The following is a 23,777-nucleotide window of genomic DNA, read 5'->3' as shown; positions in this document are numbered from 1 at the left end:
TGAAGAGCCAAGTCATTGATAGACCCTGATGCTGGGAAAAGTTGAAGGCAGGAGGAAAAGGGGATGGCAGAGGATGAGATGGTTGGATGGCATCACCAACTCAATGAACATAACATCTTTTCACCGAGAGATGGTGAAGGACAGGGAAGCCTGGTGTGCTGCACTCCATGGGGTCACAAAGAGTCGGACACAACTGAGTGACTGAACAAGTCAGAGAGTCTAAACACAGCAGTCCTACTTAGGACCAACCAATACACCTATTGATGGAGCTCAACTCCAACTAGACTCTTACTATCAAAGGTCAACTTGGTGGTTTTATAGCCTTTTATCTACCAATGATCTTGAATTTTTTCCTATAAGAACTTGTTCATTGTCATGGATTCTATGTTACACCACCCAGAGCTCCTTTCATGAGCTGAAGAGTTAATTTCCCCAAGCTCTTGGGAATTTGTTGTCTGGCAACATTCAGCTGTCAATTGCTTTTAGAACTGCCACTATAGAAAAGAGTCATTTCAACCCACAATCATTCTCCTTTCTAGGAACCCCTGCCTCAAACAACTGGCTAACACAAAGTAAAAAGCCTGGCTTCCTTGCACCAATTCAGGACAACTCCAAAAGGCCATCCAACTTCAGAATTCATAGCATGGTCAGCTGAGGCCTTCTCCCTCTTCCCAAGTCTGTTTATTTCTCCTCCCCTTCCTGTTTTGATCCTGAGAGCACTCCCTAATAAATTTCATATATGCAAATCTCCACCAGGAAGTTTACTTTCCAATGAGCCCAACCTGGAACTTCCTCACACTAAATCAATTAGAGCTTGAACACTTTACATATGATAAAAGAAGTACAACAAGGGGAAAAAAGTGATTTAGCCAGTAAGTTCTGCTAGTCATTGACGCTAACATGATTGACATGTCATTGGAATGTCAATAAAGACATCCCAGTATTTTTTTCAAGTCTCATTTTCAATAATACCATATCCATATGTTTATGCCAGATGAATTTTTAGGTCTTTACAAGGCCGTATTAATTTAAGGTTCCGGAGACTAAAGAAAATTCTAAAATGGGGTCCATCTAAATTTAGAGCATCTTTCAGATTCAACTGTATGGTGTTCAGAATGACATTTTTGATCTTCTCCATTTATAGTTTGATGAACAAAGTAGAAATTAGGATGATGACTAAAATAGAGTAGAAAGAAAAGCCATTCACTTACTCCAACTTGACTTAAGTTTGAGTTGAGATGTATTCAGTTCAAGCAGCCCTTTTCTGGCTCTTTCTATAAAAAGCTATTGTTCTTGTTCTTACTTGGAAGGCTAAAAAGAGCCCAGAGGAGGTGACACAGTGAAAGTAGGGTCTGGCTGAGAGATAGTTTGTCCAACCTAACACAAGATGACGCAGATAGGTTAAAGAACCAGAGCCATTATCAGAAAGCATGAAGGCTATAGTCAGAATAGTCCCAGGTAACAGTCAAAGGAGATGTGGGTTCCATCCCTGGGTTGAGAAGATCCCCTGAAAGAGGAAATGGCAACTCTCTCCAGTATTTTTGCCTGGAGAATCCCATGGACAGAGGAGCATGGCAGGCTACCGTCCATAGGGTCACAAAGAGTCAGACAAAACTGAAAGACTGAGCAAGCATGCACATAGCAATCAAAGGGTGAGACAAGGAAGAAGATAGGAGAACAAAGAACTGGCTGATTCTTGAGAAAATAAGGCACTGTGAAGAATCAAGTATCTGGCACTATTGAAGTCACATTGTTCAGAACTAAGAAGGTGGTCAGCAGGTGCTGGAACTTCCTTTCTCAGGTTGCCCAGAATATGTAGCAGGAATCCATGTGGCAACTTTGTCTCTGCCCACCTGGGCAACCTTTCAATTTTCATCTCCTTTTCTCTGTATGTATCTCCTCAATATCTCATGCATTAAAAATGACAGTGGGGACTGGCAGGTGGAGAATTCGATGGTAAAGAGAGGGTCACAAGTTCCCTTAAATGCCAAACCCTAACCATACATGCATTCATTTTCCACACATATTCCCCGACACCAGAAGAAGCAACAGCTCTCCCATCCGCCACATTCTATGGCAGCCTATGATCACATAACAACAGAGGTCTCCCCAGTGCACTATACCGGAGAATGAGGTGCTCTCTCCGCTGATGGGGTGGGAGCATCCTGACAGGCAGCTCTGCACCAATATCCTATTTTAGCCTGTATGGGGCTGACAGGTTGAGAAAAAAATCTAAATTCCCTCAGCCTGGATTATCCTCTTTCATAGCATCCCTGATTAGATCACTGCTATAGAAGCAAGGCTGTGACTCACCCAGACTATATGACTCCCGGTCAGAGTTGGTGACTAATAACAGAACTCTAGGTTAGTTTGTTGTTGTTTTTAAACTGCCAGGTTAGAAAAGGTACTTCTAATCTTAATTTTGGGATACCTCAGATGAGCCCCAAATATCTTAAAGTGTGACTAAAAATTCTCAAAACAAGTTGCTCTTAATTTTCTTCAACTTAAGAATAGGCTACATGAGAGTTTTAGGGAAGAAAGCCATCTTTGGCCTGGAGAATATACCCAAAATATGTATCTGCAGTTCCTTCCATATTTCTCTTCCTATAATTCTAGATTACCAAAAAGATTAGGAATCACTAACCTAAGTCTTCCAAAGTTGAGGTGTAATCCTTTCCCAAGTGACAGCCACAAAGCAAATGTATCACACCCCACCTAAAGAAAGGATAAAAATAAGGCAGAAAAGAAATGTCTAGCCATGTGCTATATGACCCTGAGCAACAGCTCACCCCTGTCTGGGCCTCAGTATTTTAACTTAAATCCAGAAGACCATGAACTCTAACACTCAGCCAAAACTGATCTGACCGGATACAGGCTAAATCCCTCCCCAAGCTACCTGGAGACTGGCTCCTCCCAGTTCCTCCTTCCCTTTCAAACCCTTGGTTAAATAGCTTCCCTTCTAATGGCTTTGCCCTGGAAGCAGCACGTCCCAACTCTAGCCTGAAGCAGCTCTCCCCAAGATGAGAAATGCTGCCCTCCTCATGGCCAGGGCAACAAGCCTTCACCTCAGCCTGTTGCTTCTGCTTTCCTTCCTGCCAGACCTGGACCGAGGTGTGAGAGCCAAGGAACTGAGGTTTGTGACATTGGTGAGTAGACTTCTCTCATTGCTTTTCCTTTAAATCTGTTTGCTACCAACAGGGTCTGAAAACCAAGTATCAGTTTCATTTTACCCTAGTATAGTCTCCCAGAGACCCAACTTAGAAAGTGAATAAGCAAGCTTTGCAAGTTCCTTGTAAAGAAGAATGAACGTGTCCTAACAAAAGCGTGTTTGGTTTGGCTATTTTTTACTTTGCAATTGTTATCCACCTAATCACTTACTTTACAACTGCCTTAAATGTTTTCCTCTTGATAACCACACAAGAACAGGAGGTGCCTCCTTTAGGTCTGTTTAGCACCAGTAGCTAGACTGGTTTCATTTAGTTTAATGATTATTTGTCGGCAAGCCAAAATACTGTCATTTTCTGTTTAATAACCCCTTCCCTTTTTGTTTATCAGGAAATTAGAAAATATATTTATAAGCAGTCATTGAAACATAAAAGTAAAACCCAAGAATTCTAGGATGACTTCCTGAAACAGATATGGTTGATCATTAAAATCATGTTTTTCCCCACACATGTGACATGTTAGGAAGCATGACAAATTATGAAAGGGGGATGGGGAGGCTAATGGATGTTGTCAAGGAAAGAAGATATACCGTTGGCATCATTTTAAAAAGTAGATAGGGAGAGAGTTTGTGAAGTTAAAGGGATTAACCACTTTACTAACAGTCCTGAAATTGATTCTTTTATATCTCTTGGTTTCTGTCTTGATCTTTGATTGTCTCTGTTTTTCTATTTCTCTTTTTCCTGTTTCTCTCACTGTCTCTCTGCCTCTGACCCTCTCCATGTATTTTATAGGCTCTCTCCATCTTTTTTTTCTTTATCACATCTTTTCATTTGATACAGTAGAAGTATGCTGATAAGTACATTTTCTTCCTGAAAGAATATCCAAAACTTTATACTTTTAAGGGAGGTTACCTTTTACATAAAAATTAAACATGAAATTCTTATTTTCTCCAGCTTGCTGTACTCAAAATTTCTTTCTTTCCCTTCTATAGAAAACATTTCATAACAACATGTTTTTGCAAATCATGATTCTTCATCCAGTACATCTTTACTAGGTCATGAGTCAACAATGAGTGAGAGAGAACCAAAGGAACATATTGTCAATTTATTTACAAAAGATTCACCAGTGTTCACAGAATTCAGGCATCTGTGTTGAAAAAGAAAGTCTTTATAACATGGAAATCCATGTGAGTTAGACTTTTACTTATATCTGCAGAAACTGCACTGTCAACACTGTGACAAGCTGGCGGAGGGGTAATCTTCGAGATATTACAGTGAACTCGCACCTAACTACATCTGGTCCATTCTCTCCTCCATGTTTTACAACAGCCCAGGCTTGCTTCCCTGGCTACCAAACTGTTGTAGGTTTCCTTTCTCCCACTTCAATCTTGGTTAACATGTGTTCAGGAACTACAAGTTAATTCTTCCTTAAGAAAAAGCTTACAAAGTTAGCTCTCTTGGAACTAAAAGATTTAACAATCACTATACAAGACTAACATTAACAATTTTTCCTACCACAGCTTTCTTCCATTAATGGTAGATTGAGGCAACAATACATTTTTCTTTGCCATAAAACTATATCTAAGGACTTAAGCCAGAAGATATCTCTATGTTCTTTTTACTGATTATAGAATATATCTGACTATAAATGGTTCAATTATATACCCAGGGAATTCCCTAAAAATGATTAGGAGAACCAGAGTGAAAGAAAGATTGTTGTTGCTATATAGTCACTAAGTCCAGTTTTTTTGCAACCCCATGTAGCCCACCAGGCTCCTCTGTCCATGGCAAGAATACTGGAGTGGGTTGCCATTTTTCTCCCCAGGGGATCATCCTGACCCACGGATCAAACCCACATCTCCTGCATTTCAGGCTGATTCTTTACCACTGAGCCACTGGGCAACAGTTCTCAGATTTAGCAAACAAAAATCTCAATGAGATTTTCAATATGAATTATGTTACATTGTCCTCCCAACAACCCTACAAAATAGGGTTACCAGAAAACACAGGATGCCCAGTTAAATTTGTATTTCAGATAAAGAGCAAATAGTTTTTTAATATACATATGTTTACATGCAATATTGGGGCATCCTACATTTTTGTTTGCTAAATCTGGGAACTGTTCTATGAGGTTTTTGTAAAAACCTTATTAACCCTGTTTTCTAGTTGAAGGAATTGAGGCACAAAGAGATTAAGCAACTTGCTAATGGTCACACAGCTAAGATTTGAACCCACGCTGTATGATTTCAGAAACCTGGCCTTAATATTAGACATATTCTGTTCCTGCCATGTATGTCTAACCCAGCACATGGAGCTGAGGCCTCCCCATCAAGGTCTGTGTGTTGGCTTCACACATATTCAGCAGTGGTTTTCCACTGCCATCCAAGAAAAATAAATCTTCCTCATTCTGAAAAACTGTTCTTGGCAGAAATAGCAGGGAACTGTCCAGTTCTTGTTCTCTCATGAACAGAGTCACCATGTGCCTTTTGAAACAGGTTCACCAGTGCGTATCTAGTGGAATGCTAGTTTGACAAGATGTTAACAGGTTTTGCTTGATTTTAAAAAATAGGTTTCTATAGTCAAATCAGTTTGAGGAAGAAAATGTGAATTAAACTGTGTTTAAAAGTCTCTTAAATGTGGGATTTTGCAGAGTCTTTAATATTCTAATATAATGTCCTTAAAGGTTCTACTTGACCTTTCATCATTTTTCACCAAGGAGAATTGAAGATATTAGATAGTTATCATGTCCACTGGAACACTAAGCTAACAGGTTATGGTGTTTGCACTCAATTTCTACCGCCTGTGAATTCTAATGTATTTTGTCTTGTGGAGACACACTTCTGTGTGTAAGTACACTTGAGGAGGGCTTCCTAGGTGGCATTAGTGGTAAAGAACCCACCTGCCAATGAAAGAGACATAAGAGATGTGGGTTCGATCTTTGGGTGAGGAAGATCCTCTGGAGAAGGGCATGGCAGCATTCTTGCCTGGAGAATCCCATGGACAGAGGAGACTGGCTGGCTAGAGTCCATAGGGTTGCAAAGAGGTGGACATGACTGAAATGACTTAGCACACACAGCTTGAGGAGGGGAGAAGCTAGAGAGAATAGGCAGGGGATACTACCAAAGGTCAGAAAGAGCACAGTGTGGATCCAGTTAGATCAGAAAGCAGTAGAATTGGAGGAAAAAATATCAATTTGTTTTTAAAATTGTGAAGGCAGAAGAATCTCTTTGGGTTGACTGTGTATATTAAGAAAGAGAAAGAAGTCAAAATGACCCTGTTTTCTATTTTTTTGTCGGGAAAATGATGACATCGTGGAGACAGGATACATCAAAGGGATTAAACATTTGAACCTCTTGAAAAGAAATATGAGAGGAAATTCCCTGGCAGCCCAGTGTATGGGACTCAGCATTTTCATTGCCAAGGTCCCAGCATTCAGTCCCTGGTAGGGATAGATCCTGCAAGTTGCATGATCTAGCAAAAAAAAGAATAAAGGGATGTAAATATCAAAGAAATTTACAGTATTGTATATTACACAATCCCATACAATGTAGTGGTTAAAACTGCAGGCTCATGAATCAGACCGCTGGGGTTTGAATGCCAGCTCAACCTCTTCCAAGCTGTAGGACTTCAGATGAGTAACTTAACCTACCTGTGTCTTAGTTTCATCAACAGTAAAATTAGGATAATAGTATTTCATGGAGATATTGTGAGGCTTGAGTTAATATACAAAAGTACTTAGAAGCCAGTCTGGTAAATGCCTTAAAGTTTGCAACTACTGTGTTGTGTTGACTATATATATACTCTACATATACTCATTCAATTACCTCATGTGTGTGTTTTGTTTTTTTAAAACAGTAACCTGAAGGCTGCTTCAGTTTATTTACATGAGCTTCTCTCATTTTTTAAAAAATAATGTTCATATAACCAGTTGATTAAAATGTCAAATTTTTTCTATCTGTTCTTGTTATTCTCAAACGATGAAGTATTTACATGTCCTTTTGCTTTTAAATTTGATCAGTTTTCTTTCCAGATTTAGGCCCCTGGCCCAATAAAAACTGGAAAAAGTATATATTTAAAACATGACAAGTTAAACAGATTTTACTCATTTCAACCATTGTTTGACTTACTAATCTGTTGATCTGCACGTCTGGTCCTTCTTAACTTTTGATACACACACGGTTCCTTCCTAACCTTTTGCCAGAATGGATTACAATTGCCCTTTTATCTGCTTTCATCTTCACTGCCCGTGTTTGAACAGTACCTTTGATCACAGGCAGGAACTTCACAAGGGTTGTAAACCTCCTTCTCACTTCTATTAACGTAAAAATTACAGTTACAGCTACCAAATTATAAGCATCCACTAGATGCCAGTTTCCTTGCACTTTGCATTTTGAATCCCCCAGATGATCCAGTAAGGCCTGTGATATCATCTTGGTATTACACAGCAGAAATGGGGAGGCTCTGGGGCTTCTCTGTGGTATACTGGGTGCTGCAACTTTCAGGTGGTACATCTCCTACTTGGGGGTTGGCTTATAAAAGACATATGTACCAGATAAAACTCTCTCTTGGAAAACAATACCAGGGCTCCAGCCTCAATTCACAGAGAGCCCTCTGATCTCTTTCCTGTGTGCTGTGGCCCCCTAATTTCCAGGGCCGAAAAGCCATCCAGGGAACCTGTAGGTCCTTCAGAGTCATTTTCTGTACAGATCACTCTGAACTGAGGGTTGGTACTGGGACAAGTAAGAAGCCACTTCAGTTTACTTCATGAGCTTCTCTCACTTTTATGCCTGTGTATTTAGCAAATTTTCAGGGTAATGAACTGATCAGGGACATTATATTGGGCTCAAGTCATTTCAGCCAGCCAGGTTGGCACCATGGGCTTTTGAAAGCTTTCAACGCGTCCTAAATCCAAAGGAAGAATTAGTTATTCGTCACAGTTAGGAAAATAAAAGTGGGGAAGAGATGATTAGAAATTAAAAGAAATGGTTTCTGGAGGAGGACTATTTCCCTTTGCTCAATAGGTAGTTCTCATTTGCCCTAATATGCTGCCTGCTGTTGCCAGCAGGAAAGGAAATATAGTGGATAACTAAGTTAAAGCCTGAATAATGTAACAACAATAACCAAAATAATAGTAACCAATACAATAACAAATCTAATGTGCTAAATATATCCTATATGTTCAGTACTATGATGATAGCTTTGCATGCATTACACATTTAATTTTCGTTCTCCTCCTATATGGGAAGTAACGATCTCATTTTACAGAGAGGGAAATCGAGATATGAAAAAGTTTAAGTTAAATCATTTTCCCTGGGTCACCTGGCTAGGTGTTGACAAAGCAAGGGTTTGAATCCGGGTCTAACCAACTCAAGCCCAGAGCTTTTCTGAGATGTCATGCAGTTCCACTCAGTTTAACATACAGGTTCATCCCTCCTCTCTCCTGCAGGCTCAGTATCCTCCTGGGCCCCAAATATATCCCATTAGCGTGCCAGGCCTTTCAGCCTTCCTCATGGGGAGTGCAGGGTGCATTCCCACCCTGAGTCCCTTAAGAAGGAGTTGGCTTCCCTTCTAACCTCTGAAGTGTCATTCATGTACTCAACTCATTCCTTTCTACCCAAAGTCTTTCACTTTTTAATTCTCTTTACCAGAGGAATTATTTCTCAGTTCCTAAGAGAATAAAATTAAATAAACTTTTTCTTCATGGCAAGGTTTGTGCATCAAGAGATGTTCATGACTTGGAACATACCTAACAAAATAGGAAGTGGAGTTTAATGCCACAAGCCAAGTTCTCTTAGCAACCAAGTGAATGTGCCAGGAGATGCAGAAGCTGGACATTCCAGGAAGATAGAACATGAAGGCCCTGAAGCTGGAACACAATTAATGTGCTGGATAGAACAGCAGAGTCTCCTCTGGCTAGCAAAAATGTAAGGGAAGAGCATGGCCATGGGCAGGACCACATCAAGTAGTGTCTAGTGAGCTATTGTAAGGACTTTGAATTTTATGCAAAGAGCAGTGGGAAATGATATAATGTCTGAGTCAGTGGGAGTACATGAAACAAGACTGGCCACACATGAGCTGATCATTGTTGGAGCAAGTGATGGATTCATAGTGGCTCATTATGAAAATCTCTATTTTTGTATATTTTTTTAATTTTCTGCAAAAAAAAAGTGTGATAGAATAAGAGGACATTCGAGGGTTCTAAAGCAATCAAGACACTATTCTGACTTACACTTTAGAGCTCTTGACTGATGGCAGGGAAGGGGGACTAGACAAGATGTCCTCCAGTCATCAGGGTCTCCACATCATACACAGTGCACCAAATCTGGTCAACAGACTCAGTGGAGCAGATCAGTCACATGGGCACCAAATCATGGTTCTTTTTAAAAAGTTACCTTTGATTTAGTAGTAGTAGTGAAAGTTGCTCAGTTGTGTCCAACTTTTTGTGACCCCATGGACTACAGACCACCAGGCTCCTCTGTCCATGGAATTCTCCAGGCAAGAATACTGGAATGGGGTATCATGCCCTTCTCCAGGGATCTTCCTTCTCCAGGGATCAAACCCAAGTCTCCTGCATTGCAGGCAGATTCTGTACCATTTAAGCTACTAGGGAATTCCCCTTTGATTTAAAAGGGTAAAGACAATGTGATATGGTGGGGAAAACAATGGGCTAGCAATCATGGGAGGGAGGCAAGAGATCTGGATGGCTTATTTCATCTCTTTAAGCCTTGCTTTTCTTATTTTTTCAGTGCAGCAATAGTGCCAATCTGTCCTCACAGAGTTGTAAGACTTAAAAGAGATAGCAGAGGAAAGAGTTGCACAAAACCATGGAAACACAAACATAAGGGGTTGTTATTATCCTGGATGTCTTCCTTTTGTAATCTGCAAATTTGTAACTTGCGAACAGTCCTACTGAAGTACCAGTAGGTTCAGTACCAGTAGTACAGTAGTACCACTAGTCTTAGGCTTCTAAAAGATTTTATATACTGTGATTGCTGGACTGAGAACAGAAGATACACATTTGGGCAGCAGCTAAGAAGATTGCCCTGCCACAGACTTAAAAAAAAAAAATTCCTGAGCATAGTCCAAAGCCTCCAGGTAAAGTGAAGAAACTCCAGAAGCTCGAGAATGCCACCTTCATGTGCTTGAGGGACAGGTGTGCATGTGCGCACATACACACACACACACACATATACATGTTAATTTCTAGCACTGGAGGTGGAAGATGGTTCATTAAGTGTTTCTGTGGAACACCCCTTCCAAAGAGTTCATAGCACGTGTGAGCCACTACCGCAGAAACCCTGAAAACCTACTGAAATGTCCATGTGTGCTCAGTCATGTCCGACTCTGCAAAGTCATGAAGCCTGCCAGGCTCCTCTGTCCATGAAATTTTCCAGGCAAGAATACTGGAGCGGGTTGCCATTTCAGGAGATCTTCCCCATCCAAGGATTGAACCCACGTCTCTTGCTTCTCATGCATTAGCTGGCATATTCTCTACCAGCACACCACCTGGAAAGCCACTGAAATGTAGGGGAGTACAATTATTCCTGACCTGTAAAACAGAGCAGGAAGGCTTGCCCACGTCTTATGGTTTTGTTTCAGCTTTGCTCTTTAAGATACTCGTCTAAGGATACTACACTTGTTTTTCTCCCTGGGCCATTCTGTCATTTAGTTGCATATCCTCAGATTTATCTGTTGAATAACGTTTGAGGATGTTTCTTACATCAAGGTTTTGGTTTCCTCTGATGCAACACAACTCCTCCACACACACACACACACACACACACACACACACACACACACACACACATTCCAATTTTAGTTCATAAAAAAGCAGCAGGTCCCAGATTTTCCACTGGTGGGAGGCTAAGAGGCATGTTAGAGCAGAGAGAAATGAGCCTCTTATGTGGGTTCAGAAACTGGTGTTGGACTCACAAAACCTGTTTATATTTCTGCTTAACCACTTACGCACCATGTGACCTTGGGCAGGTCATTTAACTAAGGCCAGTTTTCTGGTGTGTGAAATGAAGATAATGATAGTAATTGCTTTGTAGAATTGATGAAAGGATTAGATATATAAGAAGCACAGCTTCTAGGACAAAGCAACCATTCTAGAAGTGTTGAATTATTGTGATTACAGGCTGGTAGGAAGTGTTGTAAGTTATTTTGCTATAGTGTCTCTCATCCAACTTCTCTGGGTCAGTGACTCTCAGCTAAGGGTAGTTTTGGCCCCTGGGGGACATTTGGCAATGTCACAACTGAGGAATGCTATTCTAGTGGGCGAAGGCCAGGGACATTGCTAAACATCCCTACTATGCACAGAACAGTCCTCCACAGCCAAAATGCCAACTGTGCTAAGGATGAGAAACTCTAGAAACTAAACAATGTGGAGTTTATAATTCACTGAAACCATATAGTAATTTTGTTATTCAGATCTGGGAAAGTCTTAGTCCCTTAGTCATGTCCTACTCTTTGTGACCCCATGGACTATAGCCTGCCAGGATCCTCTGTCCATAGACTTCTCCATACCTACTTGAGTGGCATGCCTTTTCCTTCTCCAGGGGATCTTCCCCACCCAGGTCTCCTGCATTGCAGATTCTTTACAGTCTGAACCACAAAGGAAGCCTTCAAGTACTTTGCACAATTACCTGCAATCTAAAAAGTATAAAATGTGTTGTGATTGTGGAAACAGAAGCACTAATGATTAGCCTCAACAATTTCTGATCATGATCAAGTCACCCCTAGTGACTAACTGTAGATGCCCATCAGAGAGTACACAGCTAAGTGACCATTCATGACAATAATTCCTTACTTGACCAAAATAGTTTCTTAAGATCCACCACACCATTGTTCCTCTGTTTGCCATAGCCTGTTCTACTGAGATTTCAATTTCTTACCAGTTTAGATGGCTAAAAGATAAGTTTTCTTCGAACACCAGAGACACAACCCAGTCTTAGAAGCCTCCCTCCTTTTCCTTTTCCTGGAATCCCATCTCAAAGATGACTAAAGTCTGAGACTGTTCCTTACTCTGTGTCTGCTAAACTGTTTTACAAGATTTCGAAAGAACAGCCTCTTGGCTTTCTTTTCAGTGGAGCACGTTAGCCAAGTAGTATGTGTGACCAGTGCAGGAAGTCTCAGAGAATGCAAGGTGTTAGGCAGCCCTCCTCTGTATTAAAAATGTTTGCTGATACCAGTGCAGACTTCATCTTGTATTTCTTGAGTTTTTCTTTTCTTATCTTTTGCTTATAAAATAGCTTTGTGTTTGGTTCGATATGCTATTCAGAAAGCATATTAAAATCAAAGTACCAAGGTTTCAGCCCTGGTTCATTTCCTGGGATGGGAAGATCTGCTGGAGAAGGGATAGGTTACTCACTCCTGTATTCTTGGGCTTCCCTTGTGGCTCAGCTGGTAAAGAATCCACCTGCAATGTGGGAGACTGGGTTTGATCCCTGGGTTGGGAAGATCCTTTGGAGAAGGGAAAGGCTACTCACTCCAATTTATAGCCTGGAGAATTCCATGGACTATATAGTCCATGCGATCACAGAGAGTCAGACACAACTGAGCAACTTTCACTCGCCAAGGTTTCAAAAGTCCAGACATTGTAAAATGTGCAAAGAAGCACGATGACATGCACACAAATCCAGAAGCATGTTCTTAAAATGTTGAGAATTAGCTTTTCTAATCTCACTGGCAAATTCTTTATCCTTAACTTCCTAAAAACTAATAAATCATTGGCCAAAGATGGTCACAAACTGTATGTAGCATTTTAAAGTGACTACTTTTATGTGTCAAAATGTTAACACTATTACTACTATAATCATAATTAGGGAGGGGATATTTCTCATCAGTGGAGAAGGCAATGGCACCCCACTCCAGTACTCTTGCCTGGAGAATCCCATGGACAGAAGAGCCTGGTAGGCCACAGTCCATGGGGCCGCTAAGACTCAGACATGACTGAGTGACTTAACTTTCACTTTTTACTTTCATGCATTGGAGAAGAAAATGGCAACCCACTGTAGTGTTCTTGCTTGGAGAATCCCAGGGATGGAGGAGCCTGGTGAGCTTCCGTCTACGGAGTCACACAGAGTCGGACACGACTGAAGTGACTTAGCAACAGCAGCAGCATTTCTCATCAGAGCTTGTCTGTAATAAAGTGATCTTGCTAAACTTTGTTTTTCCCTCTTGCCCTATATGATGTACAAATCATTCTCCACCTGTGGAGACCTGTGGGTCACCTGACTTCTAATGACTCATCATTCTCATTCACATTACTTGAAACAATAACAGTTCACTAACAGTTTTCCTGTGTTTCTGGTAATGTGAATAACAAAATGATTAGGAAAGTGTTAGTAAACTTAGAATAGCAGTTTTAACCTAAAATTTACTTGAGGAGGTTTTTAAAATCCTAATGCCCTGGCTGCATCTGAAACTAATTAAACCAAAATCACAAGGGAGGAATCCAGTCCTTAGAAATTTTTTAACTCCTCAGTTGATTCCAGCAAGCATCCAATGTTGAGAACCAGAGGTTTAGAAGAAACCTCCATCACAATTAAAAAAAAAAGTAAAAGTCGCTCAGTTGTGTCCAACTCCTTGCAACCCCATGGACTATACAGTCCATGGAATTCTCTAGGCCAGAATACTGGAGTGGGTAACCTTTCCCTTCTCCAGGGGATCTTCCCAAACCAGGGATCGAATCCAGGTCTCCCACATTGCAGGTGGATTTTTTACCAGCTGAGCCACAAGGGAAGCCCTCTATCACGATGAACAGGCAAAACACCTAAGCTGGTAACATGACTATCTCAATCTGTTTTCAGGTTTTTAGGCATGGAGACCGAAGTCCTATTGAAACCTTTCCTAATGATCCCATTAAGGAATCCTCATGGCCACAGGGATTTGGCCAACTCACTCAGGTTGGTTGAATTTTCATCTAAGGGTTTCTGATGAGTCTTAAGGGGAACTGTGGAACTGTTACAATATATTGAAACCGTATAACTACTTTAGTTACTCAAATACGGGGAAGTGTTTTGCACAGGTACCTGGGATCTAAAAAGTGTAAAATGTGTTTTGATTGTGCTCAACATTTTCTGATGATGATCAAGTCACCCCAACTGTCTAATAACTATAGGAAAATTGTATAGAATTTTATATAGAATTATAGAAATATATAGAATTTTGATATATATAGGATTTCCTGTTGGGTTTATTAAAGCATGAGTTGTGCATGGACAACAGAAGAATCAGTTCAGTTCAATCACTCAGTCATGTACAACTCTTTGCAACTCCATGGACTGCAGCACATCAGGCTTCCCTGTCCCTTACCAACTCCTGGAGTTTGCTCAAATTCATGTCCATCAAATTGGTGATGCCATCCAACCATCTCATCCTCTGTCATCCCCTTCTCCTCCTGACTTCAATCTTTCCCAGCATCAGGGTCTTTTCCAATGAGTCAGGTCTTCGCATCAGGTGGCCAAAGTATTGGAGTTTCAGCTTCAGCATCAGTCCTTCCAATGAATATTCTTTGGCGCTCAGCTTTCTTTATAGTCCAACTCTCACATCCAAACATGACTACTGGAAAAACCATAGCCTTGACTAGACGGACCTTTGTTGGCAAAGTAATGTCTCTGTTTTCTAATATGCTGTCTAGGTTGATCATAACTTTTCTTCCAAGTAGCAAGCGTCTTTTAATTTCATGGCTGCAGTCACCATTTGCAGTGATTTGGGAGCCCAATAAAATAAAGTCTGTCACTGTTTCCATTGTTCCCCCATCTATTTGCCATGAAGTGATAGGACTGGATGCCATGATCTTAGTTTTTTTAATGTTGAGTTTTAAGCCAGCTTTTTCACTCTCCTCTTCCAGTTTCATCAAGAGGCTCTTTAGTTCCTCTTTACTTTCTGCCATAAGGGTGGTGTCATCTGCATATCTGAGGTTATTGATATTTCTCCTGGCAACTGGTTTCAGCTTGTGCTTCATCCAGCCAGGCATTTTGCATGATGTACTCTCAGTATAACAGGAGAATACATGAACTTAAAAGATGCTGAAAAGAGCCAAGAATTGCTTACAAGCCAGCCCGTGAGTTTCTCAGGCTCCACCTGAGAAAGTAGAAAATAATCCTGAATCATCAGAGTTAGGAAAACTCGATTCTTTGGTACTAGTATTGCTAAAATTAATTTTTATTAGATGGGTGTATTGGGATTGAACCTTCGTTAAAAGTAGTCAGTTAAACACAGGGAGCCCTACTTCCTAAAGAGCACCCAAGAAGGTGAACTGGGAAACAAAGACATCTGTGGTCATGCTCCTGTGCCCTGCCCACTTCACCTGTGTAAGTGGATTAACCTTCTGTTTGGAGCCACAAGGCCATGTGTATTGCTTCTGTCCTGACCAAAATATTGTTTAAATATACTAAGAAAATATCATAGAATGTTTAGAGTTGAATATCTACCCTAAATTAATGGGTCTTGATCTTGGTTAAATATTGGAACTACTTGGAGAGCTTTACAAAATACTATTGTCTGCCTGGAAGTTTCTTATTTAACCCATCTAGGGTGCAGCCTGAATAGTGGGATTTTTAGAAACTCCTTCATCTAGCATGTAGCAAAGGCTGAGAATTACTGTCCTAACTGCAGCATCTCAATGAGGAGAAAATGCAAAGAGGCTATTTGAGGCCAGCATCTTCTGGCCCCCATCAGAGCTCTTCTCACCATAGCCTACATAACTTTTGGCTTCCTGGAAAAAAGAAGGGTTATAAAACTACAGGGCTGCTTCATGGGATCTATGGTTCTGTCAAGACTCTGGTTCCCCTGCTGTAATGTCCCACTAAAATCAAAAGATTCTTCCAGACTGTGGGATCTGTCTGGGTTCTTCTGGCATTCTCTTGGCTAGCCACCAGTTTCTCCTGGTGTTCTCAATCTTCCCAGTGCAAGTGAATTATCGGAGGATCTTGTTGAAATGCAGATTCTAATTAATTGGGCCTGACATGGCCTGAGATTCTCCATTTCTAACAAACTCCTAAGTGATGCTCATGGTGCTGGTACATGGCCACTCTTGAAGTAACAAGGTTCTGAAGGTCAAACTCCTGCCCTTGGCTCATTGTTCAGTCCCTCCATCATGTCCAGCTCTTCACAAACCCATAAACTGCAGCATACTAGGCTTCCTTGTCCTTCACTATCTCTTGGAGTTTGTTCCAACTCATGTCCACTGAGTCAGTGATGCCATCCCACCATCTCATCCTCTCTTGTCCCCTTCTCCTCCTGCCTGCAATCTTTCCCAGCATCAGGGTTTTTTCCAATGAGTCAGCTCTTTTCATCAGGTGGCCAAAGTATTGGAGCTTCAGCATCAGCCCTTCCAGTGAATATTCAGGGTTGACTTCCTTTAGGATTGACTGGTTTGATCTCCTTGCAATCCAAGGGACTCTCGAGAGTCTTCTTCAACACCACAGTTCAAAAGTATCAATTCTTCAGCACTTAGCCGTTCTTTATAGTCCAGCTGTCACATCCATACATGATTACTGGAAAAACCATAACTTTGACTAGACAGACCTTTGTAGGCAAAGTAATGTCTTTGTTTTTTAATATGCTGTCTAGGTTTGCCATTGCCCTTGACTAGGTACTTCCAATCTGTGTAGTGACAAAAAAATGGTTCTTTTTGAGTTCAATGGTTTCCAAAGTATGGTCCCTGGATGAGCAACATCACCATTACCTGGAAATTTGTCAGAAATGTAAATTCTCTGGCCCCCCGACTGAACTAGAAACTCTAGGGTTGAAGCTGGGGAATCTTTGTTCTTAATGAGTTCCCCAGGTGATTTACTGTTCTATAGAAGATGACTATTTCCTTAAAAGTTTAGCTTTAGGTTAGAACAACAATTATACCAAAAGTACTTGCTTCTTCAGCTATCTAGGTCATTCAGGAAACTCACAAACCTCAAAGTACACATTATTCTTTTCCTACTTCTTTTCCCATCTAGAAAGGTAGCCAGGAGTGGCAAGTAAATGAGTGGAACCAATCCAAAGCCACAGTGACCACATCTTTTCTGACTCCTCTTCTGATGAGGCTCTGAATTAAAGACAGACTTGAATGCAATATTGCCCAAAACATAGTGTTCTACTACACAGATCTGAGTCATTTAGGGAACTTGTCAAAATACAGATTCCAGGGCTACACTCAGGATCCAATGAGCTGAAATCTCTGACAGAAACACTGAGGAATCTGCATTTCAAGAAGCACCCTAGATAATTTTGCTTCTGATGCACAGTAATGCTTGAGGACCATCAAGCTAAGGCAACACTTCTCGATGACTTACTGCCATTAGAATCTTAATGAGCTTGTTAAAAAACAGATTTCTGAGCTCTCCCCACAATGATTCTGGTTCAATAGGTCAAGGGTGGGGCCCAAGAATTTGGTTTCTAACATACTCCCAAGTGATACTAATACTGCTGATCCAGAGTCCACACTTTGAATAACAGACTTTAACTTTTCATGAGCCAGACATAAGTGAACTGTATAGACAATAAATTATTTCACTCAGAGGTTGAAGGTGATCTTTAGATTCATCAAGTCTAATCTCATAGGACGATCGAATTTTTTCCATAAGAAAACCAGCCCTTGAAAGTCTCTATCAACAAAGATGACCCACTGCCAGAAGAGATGAACCATTTACTTAAATTCAATCAATCACCAGCTATTAACTGTACAAGATTCTATGTTAAGTGCTAATGACAATGAATTGAGTTTTCTCAGGGAGCTAATTTAATCATAACTAAAGATTACAGTTCTTTTCTCCTGTTTGCATTTTAAAATGTGTTGTTACTATGAAACTATTAAAATATACCGTTATTCACTCTACTTATTCAATGAAGAGTGATAAGACTCACGGCTTCATAGAACTTACTTTCAATAATTTTTTCTCTTATTTGTTCCGATAGTTGGGCATGGCGCAGCATTATGAACTTGGAGAATATATAAGGAAACGTTATGAAAACTTTTTGAATGAATCTTATAAACATGAACAGGTAAGTTGGGAGGCTAATAGTGGGAACCTTGTCCTTTGAAATAATTTAACATAATGTATTTGTAAAAGTTTCCTATTTCCTAAGGAACTTATAAAAGTCAGATATCTTGTTTACAAATGTACTCCTCTTTGTATAAATATTTTGTTCCTTAAAAAATGTATGAATATAAGTAAGTTCAAAATGGACACCTATCATAAATATTTTGGCTTGGCAAGTAGCCACTACTTAATTTGTCTCTTTTATCAATTCAACTGTTGACACACCAGGTTGCTTTAAGTCATGGTGTGCCCATAATACTGTCTTTTTCATAATAGGTATTATGATTATGATGCTACCATGTCTGCTAATATTTTGGTGTGGGTGTCCTGCCATTTCTCAAATATACTATTAACTCCATAGTGGAAGGAAAACCACAGTTCCTCTCAATTGGATCTGCTTTGATTTTCCCACCCTAGGTTCATGTTCGAAGCACAGATATTGACCGGACTTTGATGAGTGCTATGACAAACCTTGCAGCCCTATTTCCCCCAGAGGGTATCAGCATCTGGAATCCCAGCCTACCCTGGCAGCCCATCCCAGTGCACACAGTCCCTGTTTCTGAAGATCAGGTCAGTTTTCTGGGAAAAGAGATTTCATTTGTTCTGGAAGAAGGAAGGCAGGCTATTCAGGACTTGCGGATTTGGGAGTCTGGACACTTTGTGGGCTGTGCAGCCTTAATTCTTTCCTAAATAATGGTGCCCAGGACATAGAAAGCCCTGGTACAGAATTTCTCTTTAGAGATTTATTATCCACTTTGTTTTGCTATTCTTTTAACTTCTGGCAATTTGTCTCTCTTCAGCTTTACATGCACACACACAGTTCTCAGTGTTCTGCCTTCAATTCCCAGGTTTTTGGTGCCCGACAAAAGGTTCTCCACCCTCCAAAATATCCTAAGGCCTCTCTACCTAGAAAATATCCCTCCCCTGATGAAAATCCCCTTTCCTGCTAAGGTGAAAAAGAAAGATTTGGGTGCATAATTGGTGGCCAAAACTTTATATGTGTCATAATAATTACCTTTCATAACAGCCATGAATGAACAATATTATTGCGCTCCTTTTATAGCCAGAGAAGTCCAATGAAAAAAATAGATTCAAAGTCACACAGCTGATAAACATCACTGTTGGGACTAGAACCAGACACATCTCATTCCAGAGTAGTTTCCTTTTGTGCAAACTAGTCATTCTCAGAATTAGTTGCATATTAGAATCACCTGGAAATTTTTAAAAATATTGATGCCGAGCTCACACCCCATAGTACATCAGCATCTCTGAGTGTGGGACCCAGGCACCAATATGTTTTTAAAAATTTCCCTGGATGATTCTAGTGGACAGTCAAGCTGAAAACCAGTACCATAAACCAAGTTGCCTAAATGAAGTTGTTCAAGAGAAACTCCCAAATTTATTTACACTATTGGGACTGACCAAGAACTCTTTTATCTTTTCAGAGGAATTTCTATTCTTAAAATAGTAATAATAAATCTAACTAATCTTCTTAAATTCTCTGGAATTTAAAACTATATGAAGGAAACAGTCTGGGACAAGGAACTCTTCCTAATTCCCCTGGAGTCACATGGCTATCTCCTCTCTTTATGACTGAAGCTTAGCATGACTACTGGACCTAGAATGTTGCCTGGTGACCTCTGGGTTAGATTACTATCCCATTTGCATTGTCAGTACTCCAAGAAATTTGACTTAATTGCTGAGCCTGGTGACTTAAGAATTTTTCCCAAGTGCTTCATAGAAATAGCTTAACCCTGTCAACCTCTCTAGGTAAATCTACTCCAATCAAATTTTCTAGTGTTTCCTGAAAAGACAAGATGATTTATGCCTCTTTCCTTCACAGAATCAGAAGTGAATCGTGATTAATCAGTGTTTGGGGGTGGAGGGGGGAGGGGTGCTTGTGAATATTTTCTTTGAAAAAGAAAAACATTCACTTTTCCCACAGCCTTTTCAACATAAAGACTGGACAGAAGCACCAGCTTTAGCCAGTATAAACCAGGGTAGTTATTTCACCCTTAGTCCTGAAAGACAATGGTTAGCTTACATAGTAAAGAGATGCAACTGCTATTAGAAGAGGAAGAAAAAAACATTGAGAGTGAAGGAGAGAGGCAAGGAAGAGAGAAATGAGAAAAATGGCCCCCTTGCCTGTGGCCCCCTGAAACCTACTCACCAAGATGAAACAATTCTAACATCAACTAAGAAATTTAACAAAATCAATCAACTAAAGTTATTCCTAGAACTCTGCTAAGTGCTATCCAGAAATAGAAGGGAAATATGAGACCAGTTTTCTTGCTTAATTTACAGTCCATTTGATGAAAAAAGATTCACACATGTGAAGTATGTAGAAGACAATACAAGGTGGGCGGGCAATGATTTCAAAAACAAGCTGCCCATGTTGGAGGAATTCAGAGACGAAGTCATACTTAGAACAATAAAGGGCAGTCATTCAAGTCTTCACGGACAGAGTGAGAACTTGAACCAGACCTTGGAGGAGGGTAAGAAAGGACAAGAAGGCAACCCCAAAGCTTAGCTTTGAGTCAATGTAAAGCACTTGCCCTTCTGTGTCCAGAGTTCTTGTCTAGAAAGAATGAAAGCAAGACTGAATGACTGTGTTGGACACATGTTAGGGAATCCAAATTCAATAACCAGAAGGAATCTTGAGATAAAGGCAGCGTGATATAGAAGGAGGGTTGAATTTAAAGTTGGGAAAACTTGAGTCTGAGAGCCACCCACCACTTCAGATACTTGACCTTACTTCCCTGTTCTTCAGGCTCCTTTTCTATAGAATGGAAATACTAATACCCACCTAACTTCTTCACAGGGATTTGTGAAAACCAAGTTGGTTAAGAAAAGCAAATGACTTTATAAACTACAAAATGCTGGACAGATGTTTAGGTGATTATTCTGTTTTCATCTAGACTCTTTGAATATGTGGGATGAGAAAACTAAAGTCTCGAAAAGTTAAGTGATTCATTAAAACCTAGACCTTTAAAAGAACAGTCCTGTGCAGGTAGGGAAATTTAGATGTAAAGCAGTGGATGTAGAAGAAATTGTATTTACCTCAGTACTGTGCACACATCTGATGAGCAGGGCTTTGGGGCACTTGTCTGACATTGACTTGGAGGGAGAAGATACTGGGGCCTCTGAAAATAACTTGAAACCATGCATGAGTGAGGAAATGAAGGCCTGAAAGTAGACGGCAAGGACATTAGAGAAAGAAAGCAAGGTATGAGCAGGTGACACAGAATCAGAAATGACAGACAGGAAGCAACTTACCAAAAAATGATTTTTGAGTAGCATTTAATATGTCAGGTCGTGTTCTAGGCTTTGACAACAGTGAACAAATGACAGCAATGAGCAAGATAGGCAAGACCCTGGCTGTCTTCCAGTTTATGTTTTATAGGAAACAGGATAAAGAAGTAAATAAATACAGTCATTTCAAATGGCAGTGAGTTCCTTGAAGGAAATAAAATACAGTAATGTGATAGTGGCTGAGCAAAATGTCTAGAAGAGCTGTAGAGGGGGAATGTCTCAGACAGGGAACAGTCTGCAGAGGCTGCCAGCCTGTGTGTTCAGGGTACAGCAAGGATGCTCCCAGCATTGTTGGAAACAAGGGAGTGAGGGGGCAGCAGTAGGAAAGCAGGACAGAAAGGTCACTAGGGGCTGAGTTTGGATTTTATTCCAAGTAAAATGGAAAGACGGTGAAAGTTATAAGCTACAGAATGGCATGATTTGATTGATGGCTTCAACATATTAGCCTTTAAAAAGATAAAACAAAAAGCATTAGTGTAGTTGCTGCATGAAGGATGAATTGTGATACAAAGTGATCCCACAGAGAGCCCTTACAATAGTTGAAACACGGATTAGGGTGGTCTGGACTGGGAGGGGACAATGAAGATAAAAAAGATGGGTCTACTTTGGATAGACTCCTGAACAATGTGGGTTTGAACTACACGGGTCCGCTTACATACACATTTTTTTCAATAAGTGTATACTACAGCACTACAAAACCCACAACAGGTAGGCTGTCTCAGATGTGAAACAGTGGATATGGACCCTAAAGCTACACCAATTTTAAACTGTGTAAGGGTTGGCAGCCATAATCTCTGTGTTGTTCAAGAATCAGCTGTGTTTTGGAAGTAAAAAGGCAAAAGTGATTAGTCTATGAAGCAGGATGACAAATTTTGCTATTGACAAAGGAAGAGAGAATGCCAAACGAAGAGGTTGAGTTCAAGGTTGTAAATGTCAAATTTGAGGATGAAGATAAACATTCAACAAATGATATCCACCAAGGGCTGGAAATACAAGACTAGCTCAGATGGAAAGTGAAGAGCAATGAAATGAACTTGGAAGTTACCAGCCTATAGATTATAGTTAAAAATAGAAAGGATTGTCAGGTTTAAACTCCCTTTAAAGGGATGATCACTTTGTCCTCATAATAGATTTTCAAATATATTTTCTATGGTTTTAGTATGTGCCCTTATTTTAACAGTCTGCAAATTTGCAAGAACTTACTTCAGTGAATGATTAATGAATCTCTTAAGATTCTTTCTGGCACCTCTAATTCATTTCTGTGTACTCATGTGTGTGTGTGTGTGTGTGTGTGTGTGAAAGAGAGAGAGTGCATGGACACAGATGTGTCTCTAGTGCTAGAACTGAAAGAGATTCTGAAGGAAGCAAGAGAACAGTTACTGTCTCACAGAGAGACCAGAAGCAAGACTATTTACCAATAACACAGTCTTATCTAGGCAAGTTTATGAAAGGGACAGAAAAGCTTTTGAGTTGTGGGTAACTTATTTAAGACCTGCAGATCATTTATCTTTTTCCTCAATTTTAGAATTCCATTCAGCTCAAAACATATTTGAATATTTTATTCAAGTCACTTTCTATCTAATGGCTGCAGCTTCTTTAGTTCTTTCAACTAATAAAAGACTTATGATTTCTCTTTTTCCTCAGTTGCTATACCTACCTTTCAGGAACTGCCCTCGTTTTCAAGAACTTCAGAGTGAGACTTTGATATCAGAAGAATTCCAGAAGAGGCTACATCCTTATAAGGTTAAAATATATATGTATGTCATTTACTGGCATACAGAAATAGAAATTCTGGGACAATTTGAATATTATCAAAATATCCTTCCAAAAGTTAACAATTTAGAAAAGTACAAGAGTACCTGTTTCTCCACAGTATTCCCAACAGTGCATAGACAACTTTGAGGATATTTGCCAGTCTATAAGTGAAAGATGATATCACTAGAAGCATCCCTTCCAAAATCAGGACTGAGACAGGAAAGCCCAGTATCATCACTATTATAGAGCACTATGCTGCAATATTCTTCTCTTATGATGAGTGATCTTTGGATATCTTCACCTAGTTAAATGCCCTTTGTATTTTTGACTCTGCTCACATCACCTGACTGTTTTTCTTCTGGGTATTGGTTTTCTTCATTTTTACTCTGCTCACGTCACCTGACCATTTTTCTTCGGGGTATTGGTTTTCTTCTTTTCATAAAGTTTTAGGAGCTTTCTCTCTATATTTTAACATTTTTTTCTGGCCCTCTTTTTGTTTGCCAAT

The 23,777-nt window shown here is 40.1% G+C and overlaps 1 protein-coding gene across 4 annotated transcripts in view; it reads left to right on the top strand.

Moving 5' to 3' along the window:
* The first annotated feature begins 2,973 nt into the window (after positions 1–2,973).
* The window catches only part of ACP3 (acid phosphatase 3), a 59,720-nt gene continuing 38,916 nt past the window's right edge, over positions 2,974–23,777 (top strand). For all 4 annotated transcript variants that reach the window (XM_012103427.5, XM_004003341.6, XM_042237091.2 and 1 more), the window contains exons 1-5: positions 2,974–3,146; positions 13,976–14,071; positions 18,081–18,167; positions 18,623–18,775; positions 23,162–23,260. In XM_012103427.5, coding sequence (XP_011958817.1) covers positions 3,021–3,146; positions 13,976–14,071; positions 18,081–18,167; positions 18,623–18,775; positions 23,162–23,260 — 561 coding nt within the window. In that variant the 5' untranslated portion in view covers positions 2,974–3,020. The remainder of the gene's footprint in view (positions 3,147–13,975; positions 14,072–18,080; positions 18,168–18,622; positions 18,776–23,161; positions 23,261–23,777) is intronic.

This window comes from Ovis aries, chromosome 1 (genome assembly GCF_016772045.2).
Source record: "Ovis aries strain OAR_USU_Benz2616 breed Rambouillet chromosome 1, ARS-UI_Ramb_v3.0, whole genome shotgun sequence".
NCBI classification, from domain to species: domain Eukaryota; kingdom Metazoa; phylum Chordata; class Mammalia; order Artiodactyla; family Bovidae; genus Ovis; species Ovis aries.
The sequence above is the reverse complement of the archived record's forward strand: the minus strand, read 5'-3'. Positions and strand labels throughout refer to the sequence as shown.